This window comes from Thamnophis elegans, chromosome 1 (assembly GCF_009769535.1).
Source record: "Thamnophis elegans isolate rThaEle1 chromosome 1, rThaEle1.pri, whole genome shotgun sequence".
NCBI lineage: Eukaryota > Metazoa > Chordata > Lepidosauria > Squamata > Colubridae > Thamnophis > Thamnophis elegans.
Window position 1 is genome coordinate 16,901,446 of NC_045541.1, and position 17,048 is coordinate 16,918,493.

Sequence of the window (17,048 nt, forward strand, 5' to 3'; positions counted from 1 at the left end):
AGCTTTTAGACCGCCTCCTGCCAATTACCTCCTTGCGACCTATTAGATCACACAGATTAGGCCTCCTCCGAGTTCCATCCGCCAGTCAGTGTCGACTGGCAACTACGTGGAGGAGAGCCTTTTCAGTAGTAGCTCCGACCCTTTGGAACGATCTCCCCGTGGAGATTCGTACCCTCACCACCCTCCAGACCTTCCGCACAGCCCTCAAGATCTGGCTATCCCGTCAGGCCTGGGGTTAAAGATTATAATCCGTCCCCTCCCGAATGATGAATGAATGTTGCTTCTATTTTTAATTATGTACTGTTTTTATATGTCATTGTGTGTACTCCCTTCCCTATACGTTGTAAGCCGCCCTGAGTCCCCTCAGGGAAAAGGGCGGCCTATAAATAAATTTATCTACATCTATCTACATCTACATCTACATCTTTTGAGCTCTCTCTAGACTTGGGAAAGAAGCAAAGGCATTCGAACATGACCAATGAAAGCGATTGGACAGCTCATCTCAGAGCACGTCGGAACTACCAGTGAAGGCACTGGTTAATTACTTCATTTGTAATTATATTTCTACCACCAGGAACAAGAGCAGGGGGCAGACATTTTCTGCTTCTGGAGGAAAAAGCCGATCCCTTCCTTTGACACCACTTTACATAAATAAGCCAACTGGATCTGTGACAAGAGTCACCACATCATTAGGCTCAGTAAGATTAACACAGAAATGGTAGCTAGCTAGTATTTCTCTCCCAGGGCTCTTACCATTTATCCAGATATAAAGGGGGGGGGGTATTTTTTTGTTAGCACCAAAGATTCACCTTCCAGATTTTTTGGATTATGTAAATGGGGACTGTGCTTTCCTATATCTTAGGGAGCAGAATATTTTGGCTCAGTTCCTTTAAGAGATGAACATTAAAGACTGGCAATATGATTGTATCCTAAAGTGGTGATAGCCTAACTTAAAACAACCTGGGAAAGGTTTTCAGTGGACTCAGCTTAGTTCCCTAATTCATTTATTACTACTTCTGGTATGCTGCCTGAATAAAGATATAATACTAAATAAAAAGATAAAAATAAAATGGAAGCAGAATGCTCCATACCATAACTGGGTTGACCAGGTTGCCCTGACCCAAAAAACAATTAATCTTTCCCCTGGTATAAGTGACAAAGGGAGGAGAGCCTGTGGCCTAGAGGTTAATACATCTACCTAATATGTAAGTAGCCAGGGTTCGAATCCCAGAAGGGTATGGCTAATTGATGAGAGCTAAATAGCTTGAAAAAGATCTATACTAGTCTCCCTTTATTTCTTTGTCGGTAAAACATACATTCAACACTTAATAAAAAACCAGCAACATAGTAGTTCACTGGATTGTCTGAACTTAGCCATTTTGGTTTATCAACCAACTGTTTATGGCTAAGTGCTCGATGAGCCAGACTAATTTTGCTTGATTCTGTGAATCACAGCTTATTATGTGAGAACCTAGCACTTATTTCTGATATCAATGTATGTTTGAACAGAGGCCTAGTTATCGAGAGATGATAAAATGTTGATTTTAATCTATCAAAGGAAATCCCAAGAAAGTCCAGTTGCCTTCTGGGGAATAAGCAAGCTTGGGACATCCATGGCTTTGGATGATTAAGAGTCTCCATAGATAGGGATTGGATTCATGGTTCATGTATCTCAAGACTTACGAAAATCAAGTACTCTGAAAGAATATCCAATGCTGAAATCCGCCGAAGATGTGATATCAATGAAAATGTATCTGCCATTATAGAACTTAGACGCTGGCGCTGGCTAGGCCATACATTGAGAATGCCAGAAAATCGAATCCCAAAAATTTCCCTGCTTGCAGAGCCTGGTCCGACCTGGAAACGGCCAAAAGGAGGTGTTCGGCTAACCACTCTGCGTCACTTCAAACGGAAAGCCGAAGATATAGTCATGCACCCATTCAATCTTAGCCGAAAATCATATAATAGCGACTGGCTGCACCACCTGACAACCCTAGCCCAGGACCGAAAACAGTGGCGCCAAATTTCCATGGAAGTCGCCTATACCCACGAAGGGTGAAGAGGCGTCAAGTACAAGTACAAGTCATGTATCTCAGTGTTTTTCTTTTTAATGTTCCAACAGTATTTTCTGAAAATATATAAAACAAAGATAAATCCCCTAGGAGCAGTAGGATTTAAATATAATATTGCACTTAAGACTTTTCCCCACTTCCATCTAGTAATGGCACAAATATGACTGGTAACATATTTTTTTTCTGCTATATCTCTACATCCCATTCCCAACCCATGAATAAGGTGGATAAATAGTAGCTTCTTGTTATTCTGTCAAGGTCCTGGGGAAGCTTAAGGTATAAGCTTTGTCCAGTGGTGGGTTTCAAATTTTTTTAGAACCTCTTCTGTAAATGTGGCCTGCTTTGTGGGAGTGGCTTGCTGGCCATGTGACTGGGTGGGCGTGGCCAACTTGTAAAATGTGGTGAAACTCACTTAACAACGCTCTTGCTTAGCAACCAAAATGTTGGCTCAGGAACTGTGGCATTGAAGCACGCAAGTCTTAAAGCTGTCAAGTTACAAGACCCTTGCATCCATAACCCTTTAGAAAAAAACCAGGGGTGTTCAAACTTGACAACTTTAAGACTTGTGGACTTCAACTCCCAGAATTCCTCCTCTCGCTCTTCATCTTGATGATGTGCATATGGGCGGGGGGAGGGAGCTGGAACCGGTTCTAAATGGCACTGTAGATTTGTGGAACCTCTTCCATAGAAGAGGTTAGAACTGGCAGGAACCCACCCCTGGCTTTGTCATTTATTGCCATGGAGAGAAGTCAGGTGACTGCATGAGTTAAAGCACAGGCAGGATAGGACTCAGCAATGGAAACAATCATTGTTGGGCTGTTTCTGCTGTTTGTTTGTTTTCTGACTCAAATACTGTACTTGGACTCAACAGCCAGGAAAAAGTCTTAGAAATGCAGCTTGAGGCTAAAAGTTACTCCTAGGATATTTATGGGGGAGGGGGGAGGATATTGGACAGCAAATCGTATTGTATGACCATATCAGCAAATATAGTCATTGCACACAGAAACATAATTACACTCAAAATATTACCGGTACTCATAGTTAAAATCTTCACTTCAAACACTGAACTAGTAAGAAATTCTATTCTAATAAAAAAAAATATTCCAAGGGGCATAAGAAGTTATCAGTAATTATGGAAACAGAAGCCTAAGGAAAATATCTCAATTTTTCCTGGGGCATCATCTTCCCCACTTTTCCATTACTTTGAACTTTTTGCCACCATAATCAAAATGAAGCACTGTCAAATAAATTAGAATTTACTGGATTGAGAGTGCTTTGAGTAAAAACAATGTTCAGTGAGGCACCAGCTTTATAAACTGAAAGAGGTTTTTTATATGTTTACACATGATTCCTGTCAAAGGTTCAAATATTCAAAGAAGCATTGCTGAGAAACAGTTCTATTCATGGAGTATTATTTTTATTTTCAAAGGCCTTTTTTATTTTTCCTTGTTTGGGAGCTTATTGCCCCCCCCCTTTACAATGAAGCACAAAATGTATTATTATTTCATCAAACCAGTGAATCATTCAATGTACAGTAATTGCAATACTGTCCTAGCCTCAGATATACACAGTGTTGTTTTCTTTTTCAAAACTAAGCATCTGGTACTTTAGGATTTGTCGTCACATCTCAGAGCATACAGTAAATTGTATACAAATTATTATGAATAAAAAGTGCTTTTGAATGTAAGTCCTTAAGTCGGTAGAGCAAAACATTAGCCACATCTTCTACGTGTTTTACAGCATCCAATCACTCTTCACCTAAGCACAGCTATCTTTCCCAACTACAAAGACTATTTGTTCTACGGACTGGATAAGAAGACTTCAATCTACAAAGTGTATTTGGATTTTATCAAATCCTCTTATTTCTGCTTCTCCATAAGGGGAAGGGAAGCCTGCATTCCCCTAGCATTTACCTGGGAGTAAACTCCATTGAAATCGGTGGGATTACAGTACTTTACCTTCCCTTTCAAACAGGCTGAAATATGTTCAAAATGTAGGCAAAAGATCTTAATGAAACAAAGGTTAATCTGGTTTGACAAGGAGGGTGCTTGGTCTCAGGAGAATGCAGGTAGTCCTCGATTTACAACAGTTCATTTAGTGACCATTTAAAGTTACAACGGCACTGGAAAAAAAGTGAGTCATGACCATTTTTCACACTTATGACCGTCGCAGCATCCTCGTGGTCATATGATTTACATTCGGATGCTTGACAGCTGACTCACATTTATGACCTTTGCAGTGTTCCCAGAGTCATGTGATCCTCTTTTACTGCCCTTCTGGAAAGGAAAGTCCACTGGAAAGCCGATTCACTTAACGACAGTGCAATTAATGTAAGAACTGCACCATTAGCAAAATGTAGCAAATCCACTTTAAACAATTTCTCACCCAACGACACAAATTTTGGGTCCATTGGGAGTCGTAATGGCAAATGGTAAAATAATAATAATAATAATCTACATCTGATTTTCCCTTTCGACCCTTGCTAATCTAAATCGCCCGGCAATTCCTTTCAAAGGTAGATCCTATCCAAGCGCTCAAAAGAGGGACCGAAGCGGATCCAGTTCAGTTCCCTTAAAGAACTTTCCTGGGATTTCACCCAAACGTTTCCTAGCTCTCTATATAATAGACTAAAAATTATATGGGAAGCGGCGGAGATTTTTTTATTTATTTTTTATTTTTTAGCGTTTGCAGCGGCGCTTTGCAAGGGACGCGCCTGGCAAGAGAAGAGACTTACGAGGAACGGTCGGGGGCGAAGAAATCCACCGCGAAGCCGAAGTAACTGCCGTCGGAGCCCGAGTATACAGTCGGGCTCTCCGCGTCCAGGTTGAAGGCGCCCCCCGGCGCTACCAGGCGACCGGCGAAGAAGAGCAGATAGAGCGCGACCATGGTGAGCCCAGGAATGCCCAGCTGATGCCCCTGGGAGGGTGTGTGTGTATGTGTGTGTGTGTAAGAGAGAGACAGAGAGTACGTGTGAGAGAGGGGCGGATCTTCCCGGATTTCTGATTGCCCGCCGCCGCCTCCCCCTCTGTCTATCCGATGCCCAGCGGCGGAGGAGAAAGCGGCCGTGGCAACGCCGAGCAGAGCCGGCGGAGGGAAGGGAAAACAAAAACCACCAAGCCGCCCGACGTCCTCTCTGACGGACTGCAAAATACTCCCAGCCCAGCTCGTCAGCCGGCCTCAAGCACTTCCTTTTTTGTTTTCTTCCCTGTTGTTTTTTTCTTCCCCTGGACGGGTAGGAGGACGTGGGCGGAGAAATCAGCAGCAACCGCCGCCGTCGCCAGCCCTGAAACGCGGTCGATCCGCCCCCTTCGTGTTTTTTTTTTTTTCCCAAAAAGAGAAGGAGGAGGGCGAAAAGAAAGCGGAGGAACGAAAGGCGTCGCGTCGCGGGCTCTGTGGCCGCTGAAAGGGGACGGGCGAGCGCTGGTGCCAGAGGGCTGGAGGGGGAGGGAGGGGGAGAGCCGGCTGGGGTCACCCTGAAGTGCTTGTATGTATGCATGCATACATGTATAATATATACACTCCGGGTGTTAGGAGGCTGGAGGAAGTCTCCAGGATGGCTGGGCCGAGAGCTGCGCGCTTTTAAACAATGCTATATTAATAGGATACACTTATAATAATTCGGTGTACGTGCGAACGGAGCCTTGCAGGACTTGGGAATTGGAAGAGCAGGATTCTGAGCGCGAACTAAGCATGCGCGGAGCAACCAGGCGGCTGCCCGTCTGGAAAGCGGACATGCTGAATTGACTGGGCTGTGGAGTCCCAGGGTGGTCGGAATGGGGAGATGTGAAGTGGGGGGAGAAACGCTGTGCGCTCGATTTCAGCCCGCCCACCGACGGGGGGAGGGAGTTCGTGGATGTCTCATCGTCCTTCGAAGTGCCTTGGGGACGATGAGTCTCTCCTGGGGTTTGCTTATTTCTCCAACCCTGCCCTTTCCATGCGACCTCGACGTGTGCCAAGGCATACGCGGGGAGGCGAATTGCAAAACCCTCCAGGAAATATAAAGGTCACCTCTGCCTTCCTACTTTGGTGAGTTCCTTTTCGTGACGCGACAAGTCGGGTTTAATCGAGGTCTTCGATAAATTATTCAGGGCTGTGATTCCCCCCTCAACCCCCCCCCAAAAAAAAACCAAGGGTGAGTGATAAAACGGACGACTCTTCATTGGTGGCTTAAATATTTAAAGAGGCCAGTAAGTGGGGCCAAAAAGAAGAAAGTTGCGTAGACGTCTATGGAGTCCCCAAAGGTGCTTTTTCAAGGTGTTTTAGACCTTTTTTTTTGTAATTAGTTTTGTTCTGGTGAGCTCCCTGTTGTGCATAATTTTCCATAGCAAATTATTCTTGTAGCTTGATGAAGGTTGTTTTTATATTTGCTGAAGTCAAAGTTGAAACTGAAAATACAATTATTAGCAAGGCACTCTTTTGCACAGTTTGCTAGGAAATGTGATGTGTACTTAGGGTCAAAAAGGCCATCCTATTATCTCCAACCCAAGGCCACGCGACTACCCCACATATGCTTCCTTTCTTTGAGATAAGTGAGAACATAGGGATTGTTTTAATCATACTTTCCTGAGAACTCATCTAAATAAATTCAATGTTCAGTGGAATGTACCGTGTTTTCCTGAAAATAAGACAGGGTCTTATTTTGGGGAGGTCTTATTTTTGAGGTGCAGGAGGCCCCTTAACCTTGGCCTGCGGCTCAGCTGGTCCAGAGAGGGCCGGACGTTCTGTGTCTGTTTCTGGCACGCTCATGCTGGGCCTGCTCCTCTTTTTGTGGCGGCCACTAAGAGAAGGGGTGCGGTAGCTAGAGTTTGTGGGAACGGTGTCCAAGAAGCTGTTCCACATGGATGGCAGGCGCATGTGGGGCATGTTCCCCCCCTCCCCCTTGGGAATTGTGGACTGGCTGCATGTGTTTAAATATCTTAGGACAGGGCTTATTTTAGCTCGTGCTCAAAAGCCCAATTGGGTTTATTATCTGGGGAAGGTCTTATATTTGGGGAAATAGGGTACTTCTCACTCAACACAGGAAACTGCTATAGCGCAGGCCAGTCATTCCTTTCAATATTGCCTATTTTGACGGACTGCAACTTTGGATAAAACTGGCAAAAATCTTTCCCCCCCCCCCTATCAATTACATAAAGTTCATTTAACTGGAAATGCCAGTGATTTTCTACTTGATGGGAATGTGCTTTGCTTCCTTGACCTCTAGTCTATACACCTCCCAATTCACTTCTTTAGTACTGGGCCATAAGTTTCATTTGAATGAGGACCCTTTAAATTTAAATAAATGCATTTATTCAACTTTGCATTCTCTATATGTTTTGGATGGTAATTCCAATAATACCCAGTGAAATAATTTTGGAGTTACAATGCAGTGTGTGGAAATAGGGCTTGAGGTGAAATGGTGTGGGTTTTGGGTTTGTTTTTTTGTTATTGTTGTTGAACATTTCCTATGTATTGGTCATCACATACTGACATGAGCCAATCACACGAACCAATACTGGTTCGGAGTATGAAGCTCTGATTGCAAATCATTATTTAGCTCTATAAACCTTACCTTGAGCTAGTCATTGGCTAATTATAAGTGGTTTGATTGGATTATCTATAATTAAACAAACTGCTTTAGCACAATGACAACTATCAGTATCTCATAGGACAGAGATAAAGATAAAGGGAAGGGAAGAACTCTTGAGCTCCTCAGGAACAAGAGGATAGCATAACAAATGAAATTATATGTGCTTTTCAGCACTTGAGTGATGGACACTCCAACTGAGTTTTCAAACAATATCAAACTGAATATAAATCAGCAGTGTGATGGCCTTGCAAAAAACAAAAGGAAGATGCAATTTTATGCTGCATCAACAGAAGTATTTTTCCCCAAATCTCTTTATCCTCCTTGGGATACACTCCATCTGAAGTATTGTGCACTACACTTTAATGTATGCCATAGACTGGGGGTTAGGGACATATGACAGCATTCTTCAAATCATTTAGAAGTTATCACAGAGAAAACAGATCAATTTTTTTTGTTTCTCATTCCAGAGTTCAGAACAAGGAATAATTAAATTGAATTACAGGAAAGCAGGATATTGAATTCTAGAAGAAATAGGCTTAGCAATCAATGCAATTTATTGTTAGACACCAATTACTGAGAGGAGTGGTAGGCTTCCTTTGCTAGGTATGTACTAACAATGGCTAGGTAGCCCTATGCCTGGCATGAAAGCCAGCTGAATGACCTTGGGCGAGTCACTTTTTCTCAGCCCAATTCATCCCACAGGATTATTGTGTTGAAAATAGGAGGAAGAAGGAGACTAAATACCTAGACTTTTAAATGAGATGTCTATGTATATTGCTTGTGTTAATATGTATAAGAAAATGTTATGTATTTAGAAAATCCTAAAATTAAGAGTAGGTTTTCCTGTGCAGAGCGATGGCAGTTGAAAAAAAGTTTTGCAACTCTTGTGGTGATATTAGGAATTTGAGTAAAAAGCAAATGCTGTCATCTTTGCAGCAGATTCAGTGCTAGGCAATCTCTGAAGCATTAAATACTAGGAGTCCTTTTATTTAAGGAAATCAGGTTATATGTTTGCACACTGTAGCATGTTCAATAGCTTCAGGAAAAGTCCCAGGTGACAGTAAATCTAGAAAAGGAGGAATTACATTGCTTGCAACAGAATGAAAAAAATAAAATATTTATAAACTTGAATAAACGTGAGTTGAGAGCTGTGCCACAGTGATCTTTTAAACTTTTTTGATCTTCAAAAACAAAAGGTTAAAATATAAACTGACAAGAAAGAAAATGTTTCTGAAAGAAAAAAAGAAAATAGAGATGCAAAAAGAAAAAAGGAAAATGACTCTTGACTTCCTTAGGTAGATATGAATAAAAATACATCTGACTCTTATCCTAAGGTTAATATTTGTCTATATTATTTCTATAGTCTCATATACTCCTAAATCAAATCCAAAAATGGTTTCCCAGAAGAAACAAAATTATTCAAGGTCTTGTCCTTATTAAAACTGTCAATTTCACCATCTACGCCAATTCCATCAACTTCATTATCCATTCTTCCATTGTAGGTAATTTGTAGATCCTTCAGCCTTTGTGCATATAAAAGTTTCACTTCTATTATCATACATAAAAGGAAAGTTCCATAAGATGTTTCCTTTTATTTGTTTCCATTAAGCCCCAAAGAAAAGTCTCTGGCCAATAGTGTTGTGATGGTCTTGCACCTGTTTAAATCTGCATCAGACTTTGTGAGAAGGCTGTGTTTTGGGGAATTTACTTTCAGTTTAAACTACTGTAGTTCTTTGTCAAGCAGCTGCTTATTTGTACAATTTGTTCAGCACCCTACTAGATTTGAAAAGTTTTTAAGTACTGACAGATTAGTTTTCTTCACCTCTCCCAGAAAAGTTTACTATATTGTTTTTTCTTGCCGGGTTTTCTTTCCAACATTATTTTCCCAACGTTACTTATCTTTTGATACTTGTCACAAGCAGCTGATTTCATTAAAGCAGTTGTTTGCTGAGTCAGTGAAACCACTTCCCACTCATCTCCCACCCAACTTAGTCACCATTATCCTGGAAAAGAAATAATAGAACTGTTACTGTATGGACTCCTTATACTTACTAAAAATATTCTAGCCGTCTGTTTGGGTTTGAGACAGACATTTCCGTGCGGGTATGTCTGCCCAACCTAATATTTTAAAACTCTTAGTCTACATTTCCTGATTGTAAGCAATGACTTGCTTAAATCATGTTTTTATTGAAATTGCATTTGGTTGGGTTCATACGTTAAATAAAAGCCAGTAAAGACATTTTGACTCACCACAATATATGAAAACAATTAGAGTAATAAGAAATATGTTGAAATCTCAGAACAGTTTATTTTCCCCCCAATATTTTATCAGGTATTTTTTCTACATTTGAAACTGCCAAAAATGACCTCTAACCATAATCCCCAAATCTTTTCATAATAGCTTAGTGAATTGTTTGAATCACGTCTTAAAAGTTACTACATTTAAGTATGGCAAACACTGCCAGTATATCCTAATGGGACATAACCTAACTGAAGAACTTTTGTTTCTAAAAAAGTAAACGTTGAATTGGTTTTTGGGCAAAGAAATTGGTAGCTATTATAGGTAGTCACCTGAACTACCCCAATTGAGGCCAGTAATTCCTTTATTTTTGCCACTGCTGAGAATTTGTGTCTAATGAAGAATGATCCCAAGCCTGGAATGGAAAAAAATGGGATTGGTTGTGGTCTATGCAGCTCACCAACCACTCTTGCTATTCCTAAAAACCCTCACATTGTGGGAAACCAGAGATTTTTGGCTACAGTATATTATTGTATTTAGTGAGTTTGGGCGGTGGTGGATAAGAAGCAAACATGTTGCCTTCAGCCTTTAAAGATGTGTAAAGTACCAGTTTTTCCCCCCTCTTCCATTCCTTCCAGAGTCACTTAGAATGTAGCCCTTGCCAGGCCATGCAAAACCTGGTGTGTCCCTCAAATTGAAGGAAATTGCACACTCCTGTCTAGACAAACAGGATAATAATTTACTTCTATTCCTTTGCTCCTATGTCTAAATTAACGCTTGTCGTGCTGCCTGGATTTGTGGAGTGATTAACTAAATCTGACAGGTAAGTGACTAACAAAATATTAGTAATACCTGTTTCAGTCTGGACAGACAAAAACAGTTTGTGGTTAAGTACAGTTCTTGTGAGCAGTCAATTTTATATCACAGAAAAGTAGTTGTAAAAATCACATTTCTAGTGTAATTTGCTCTGTGGCTGAGCATGGCTACAAAATGAGGAGGCAACATGGTTGGAATCTCCTTCCCAACAATAAATAAAATGTGCTGAGATATTTATATTTGTTCTGTATTCTGTTTCCCAATTGACAGGGGCCACCAGGCTTAATATCCAAAAGCATGACTGATGCTCTTTCTGTCCCTTATTGGGCCTTGAACCTGACAAAAAGGGTCCAGATAAACCACTTTACCAAGGATCTTATGAAGCTGCAGCGCAAGCACCTTTCCAAACATCTTGGTGGTTGAAATGGGGAGGTAGGAGACTGAATGGAAAGGTCTAGCAATGGCTTGAGAGGAGGGTGCACCGGGACTTCTTTAAATGATGCTGGAAATATTCCATCTCAAAGATGAATTAACCTTCACTAAGACCTATCCAGGTCACCTCCCAGGTTGTCTTGACCAGTGTTTCTCAACCTTGGCAACTTGAAGATGTCCGGACTTCAACTCCCAGAATTCCCCAGCCAGCGAATTCTGGGAGTTGAAGTCCGGACATCTTCAAGTAGCCAAGGTTGAGAAACACTGGTCTTGACCATCCAGGAGGGGCATGAATCTAAATCATATTTTAACATGGTTATAGTCCGGAGGACCCTGTCTACTTTCTTTGATCCAACCAGATCAAGCTGTTCAGTGTTATCTCTTCCCCAGGAATCTCCAAAGTAATTACATGCTTGACCTCCAACTGAGAACAGATCCAAGCCATTTTATTTGCCAGGTGTACTGCAAATTTCTCAGCATGACCCTGAAGATGAATTTCAAAGTCCCTTTATCCAGAAAAGATTGGGCAACCCTAAACAGGGCTGTTTGATGTCATTCTCACTGCTACGAGGTAGGCTTAATAGCAGCTGCAACTGGTGATTGATCCTCTGTAAACCACAGGGAATGTTGGGAGATAGACCAAAACAGATTGCAGAGGCACAATATTTCCAAGGTCTCTGTCACCTCATTATGCAGTTGCCATGGCCTCAGTAGGGCTGTATAGCAAAAGTTCAGGAACAATTTCCAAATTCCTTTGGCACCCCAGTGGGTCCATCAGTCACTTAGGCCTCAATTAATTGACATGGGTTAGGATTTGAGACTTTCACTCGGAAGATAACCCAGAAATGGTGTTGCTTTGTATAGTTGGGAATAATTGTAGCAAAAACATTTCATTGTCCTCATATATATGGCAACAGGTAAAATAACAAGCCTTAAAATTGTCAATGAAGATATCAAAATGGTAGCTAGCTTTTGGCTTTTAGGATCAATTATCAACAATAAAGGAAGAAGCAGTCAAGAAATATGTTGCAGACTAGATTTAGTAAAGCAGTCTTGAAGGCCTTGGAAAATAGTTTCAGATACTATGATGTGTCTATACCTATAAAGATCAAAATAGTGTAAACCATGATATTCCCTGTGACATACTATGAAAATGAATGTTGGGCCTTAATGGATTCCATCTTACAAAAGTAGGACAGAAATAACATTGAAGTCTTCTGAAACCTTAGATAGCCAAGACCACCAACAAATGGATCAGTCAAACAAATCAATCCAGAGTTCTCACTTGAGGCACAAATAACCAGGGTCAGATTATCCTACTTTGGACACATTAGGGGAGTACCTAGTTCCTCAGAAAAGATTCTGTTATTAGGTGAATACCTAGTTCCTTAGAAAAGACTCTAATGCTAAGAAAGGTAGAAAGAAAGAGAACAGGACAACCACTACTGTAGCAAGTTGGATGGACTTAATTACACTGGCAAATGAATGCAACATTGGAAGACCTGATCAACCAGATTAGGGACAAAACATGGAGAAAATCTGCCTGGTTGCTAAGAGTCAACACCATTGATGGCACATAATCATCATTACATGATTCTTCACACTACTGTATAAACTAACTCAACAAGAAGAATGTTGACAATAAATACATTAAAAACCCTGACAAAAACTCTCAGTGGTTACTGCCATTTCTTTTAGCAATAGCAATAGCAGTTAGACTTATGTACCGCTTCATAGGGCTTCCAGCCCTCTCTAAGCGGTTTACAGAGTCAGCATATTGCCCCCAACAACAATCCGGGTCCTCATTTTACCCACCTCGGAAGGATGGAAGGCTGAGTCAACCCTGAGCTGGTGAGATTTGAACAGCCGAACTGCAGAACTGCAGTCAGCTGAAGTAGCCTGCAGTGCTGCATTTAACCACTGCACCACCTCGGCTCCTTTTCTCTCTCTCTCTCTAATAAAATGCCATTTCTGTTTTTAATATGTGGGAGGAAAAAAGAAAAACAAAACGGTATGAAAGAGTAGGAAGCAAGATTGGCAGAAATCTCAAATGTTTCTTATTAGATGATTTCATGTTTAAGGATGAAAATGTATTCACTTTATTTTTTATTTAAAAACAAAGCTACAGAAGTCTGTGACCAGATTAGCATTCAGAGGCAGGCCCAGCTCAGTACAACTACTCCAGTGATTTTTTTAAAAAATCACTGACTTTGTAGGAATCTTGATAACAGAATATCTTGGATTGGCATGCATCATGTGAAAGACAGACCCAGGATTCATCTGATAGAAAGCAGCCTTTTGTATTAATTATATAATCTTAATATTACTCTCTTGAGGAACTCATGGTGGACTGTAGTTGTTGGTTTCTTCCTTCTGAAGATCCAGCAGGTACATTTAAATGGGACAATAGATACGAAACAATTTGGAAACAAAGTACTGATTCCAGACTAAATTATAGCCCTTTTAGGCATGAAAGCTGACTGGGTGCCTGGGCCAGTCACTCTCAGCACAATGCATCTCACAGAGTTGTTGGGATAACATAAGGCAGATAGATACAAATTCAGTTTCATGTCTTAAAAGTTGAGAATTGAGGCTTTTCCCCCCTTGAAGTACTGATGTAATCTCAGTTTTGCCTGTGAGCATACAAGCATCACTAGATGTTTCCCTCTGGGCTGTCTTCTTAAATTATGATTTAGGGATCATAATTTAGGTTGGGTGGACAACCATTTTTATTTCCCGGAAATATATTTGGGCATCCAAATAACTGGAACTTAGCATTTCCATTATGCTCAGCCAAGCTGCCCTTAAAAGGAAAGAACTAAGTAGCATAACTATCTGCCAACCTTTATGTTGAATGTCATTTCTCTGGCAAAATATTGTGACTAATCATTTCTCTGGAAGACATTTCTCATATTTCAAAATGTGGCCCCCAATGTTAGTCTGTGCAGCCTAACTGATGCATCTTTCATTTACAGCTAGTTTTTAAGGGTGTCACATCGGGATTTGCAAATGCAAAGGCGGGGATAAATGATGAGCAGTATCAGATCAGTAGGGGAGACAAGGACTGCTTAGTTAGTACTGTTAATTAATTCAATAATTTCCTATTATTCAAGACCCAAAGAATGGGAGCAGGCAAAAACATTGGTGATGGGCACTCTGAGGTCCTGTCTGAGCATATTTTGGTGATAGGATTGCTAATCCAAATCTTAAGAACCTGTGGAGGAAATTAAGTCCCATACCCAATGGAAAGGTGCTCCTTCAAGGCGTTTCCTCCTCTCCCACCAAGCATTACCAGCCAGCAGGCAAACCATCTACAATCACTCTTCAATGAGGGCTAGGTGAGTTTTGACTAGCAGTTGTCCAGGCTAGCTATCAAAACTTATTTGTGGATCAGGGATTTAACTCTCTCCCAAAAGAGAGTAAATCCATATTCAAAGGTGTCTAGAGCAGAGGTGTTAAACTGGCAGCCTGCAGGCCAGATGTGTCATGCACAGGCCTCACCCACCTCAGCTCTGCAAAGGCAAAATACGTTGCGATACATCATGACATCAATGTGACAGGGCGAGTTCGATACCCATGGTCTAGACTAGAGCAATAGTGATAAGTGGGAGAGTGTCACATCATGAAGCACCCTGGAAAGAGACTCGCTCTTACCGTTAGGTACACCTCCCAATCACTGGTCAGCTGCTCCTCCAAATGACCTGGATTTCTGAACCAAGGATCAACTCAGCATTCTTACAATATGAATCAGCCCGATCTCGAGTTACCTTTCATCGGGGCACCATCAAAGAAGCAAGAACCACAGAGATTTTTATTTAAAAATGTTTAATGCAAGAATTGGAAACCTATCAAATCTTGGAAAATGTAGTTTATTATTACTGAGTTTTATTACTGAGTTCATTAAGGTAGACCATTTGAAAGCTTAGAATTTGTCTTAGATTTCCTGCAACCAGGACTGAGCTGCTACTTATTGGAAAAGCCACTAACAAACTCTGCCATCTGTTGTTTGTTTATGTCCAGATTTCCTACACTTTCTCAATCTCTCACATCTAGCTTGAAAGATCCAAGCTTCTCCAATACTCAAAGTAGAATGGCCCAACAAAACAGTACCTTACTAGCCTAAAGGGTTACTTCCTCCTGAGGATCATCTGACTGTGACCTTCGCCCTGAATGGTTGGTGAAATGTCAAATTATGCCCATGAAAAAATTGCTATTTCAGATATGGATTGGGAATATGATGAAGGCAAAATAATGAAGATATGGCAGAAAAAAACAGGTCATCTAGGCATGTTCATGCTACGATTAGGCACAAGAACGAAAAGGCTCATATAGTGTAGATGGATTGTGGCATTTCTGAACAGTACAGGAAAAGAGGAGATTGATTTCTGCCAAATCATTCAAATATAGCCCCCTCCATAACAACATAAATTTAAGCACCACACATTTCTACTCTTATCTTGCATTGTGACACCTGCTTTGATTCCTATTCATTTACTGGACTGAGAAAAAATAATTGTGTATTGCCTGCTTTCTTTCATTTCCTTGTTCTAATTCCAGTAATAAATGATTCATCAAAACTTCACCAAAGACAGGAATCAGAAATTAGTCTCACATGCAATTCCATCGTCTTCTAAACGGAAAAGTGACTCTGTTTTTAGATCTGTATCAGAACTCATGACCCTTAAGCTTATTTTCCCTCAGGAAATGTCCAAACGTCCACAAGATACATTTAGGTGTTTTCCTGCAATTGTCTAAAAATAGTAGTTTTTCCTGAACCAAGTAGTTATTATAATCAATATCAAAAGTATAGATAATTGTGAGATCAAGTCCAAATGTGGACTTTCACATGAATAGAAAATATGTGAGGTGGCTTCACTTTTAACCTGAAGTAGATTTCCAGTTTTCTGTCGTAAAAGATGCCTAACATGCCTAACAATATGTCATAGGCAGTATTTCTATCATTAATGCTGTTTTTTCAAGAGAATTATCAATATATTTTTCAGAGTGTGGTTTACTGTATTCCTGCATAACAATTTATCTTTCAGAGAAAACGTGTTTTTGGTTTTTTGAAACCAGGAGCATATAGTGAGAGATTCATATGTTTATCCAGATTTGTAAATACCCAGTTACCACTCATTTTAATATAATAGATTAAGACTTCTTTTTCTATGTATTCTAATACAAAAATGCATAAAATAAATATATAAAGCACAACAGAAAATACTTATTCAAACTATCCCTGTTAAAATATATTCTAGGTTTGCATCCAAAATGAGCAATAAATCATCTCTCTGAGTTTGGACACTGAACAAGCTGCATCAGTGGAATCAATACCTTAGAAATTATCTAATGTGCCATATATTTTAAATCTAATTTGCATACATAGTAGCAAACATGAACTTCACTATTTTCAGTTTATTTATTCCCCCTACCTTCCACAATTAATGCATACCAATTTGTTAAAAGTGTACAAAATAAAGCCCTTTCTAAGCAGAGCATGTTAAAATCCCTGGTTTAATCCATGTTTGCTATATTCAAACAATGTATTATGATGAATTTATTGGCATCTATTGCAAATCCATTAAAAAAAATTAAAGCAGTTTTAAATAATGTCTGCGATGACATTATGGATAGGAAATATACCTGTTTGTAATAGCTGCTAGCAATTAGGTAGCCTATATTAAACAAAATTGACTTATACTGATTTGATACAAGTCAGCTTTCTATGAATTCAGAACTCCCTTCTGAAACATTTTTATAATAAAGTCTTGTTCAATATAATTCTCTGTGAAAGTGAAGCTAATGATCCAAAAGCTAAAATTGACCTGAATTTTATACATCTTTATACATAAAAAAAACACAAATATATCTGAAATACTGTAGATTTACATAATAGAATGCCCATAATAATTAGAAGTTC

The 17,048-nt window shown here is 40.2% G+C and overlaps 1 protein-coding gene across 2 annotated transcripts in view; it reads right to left on the reverse strand.

Annotated features, from left to right (window-relative positions):
* The window catches only part of ITGAV (integrin subunit alpha V), an 87,172-nt gene extending 75,884 nt beyond the window's left edge, over positions 1–11,288 (reverse strand). For both annotated transcript variants that reach the window (XM_032215592.1, XM_032215584.1), the window contains exon 1: positions 4,807–11,288. In XM_032215592.1, the coding sequence (XP_032071483.1) occupies positions 4,807–4,958 (152 nt within the window). In that variant the 5' untranslated portion in view covers positions 4,959–11,288. The remainder of the gene's footprint in view (positions 1–4,806) is intronic.
* Between the last annotated feature and the right edge of the window lie 5,760 nt (positions 11,289–17,048).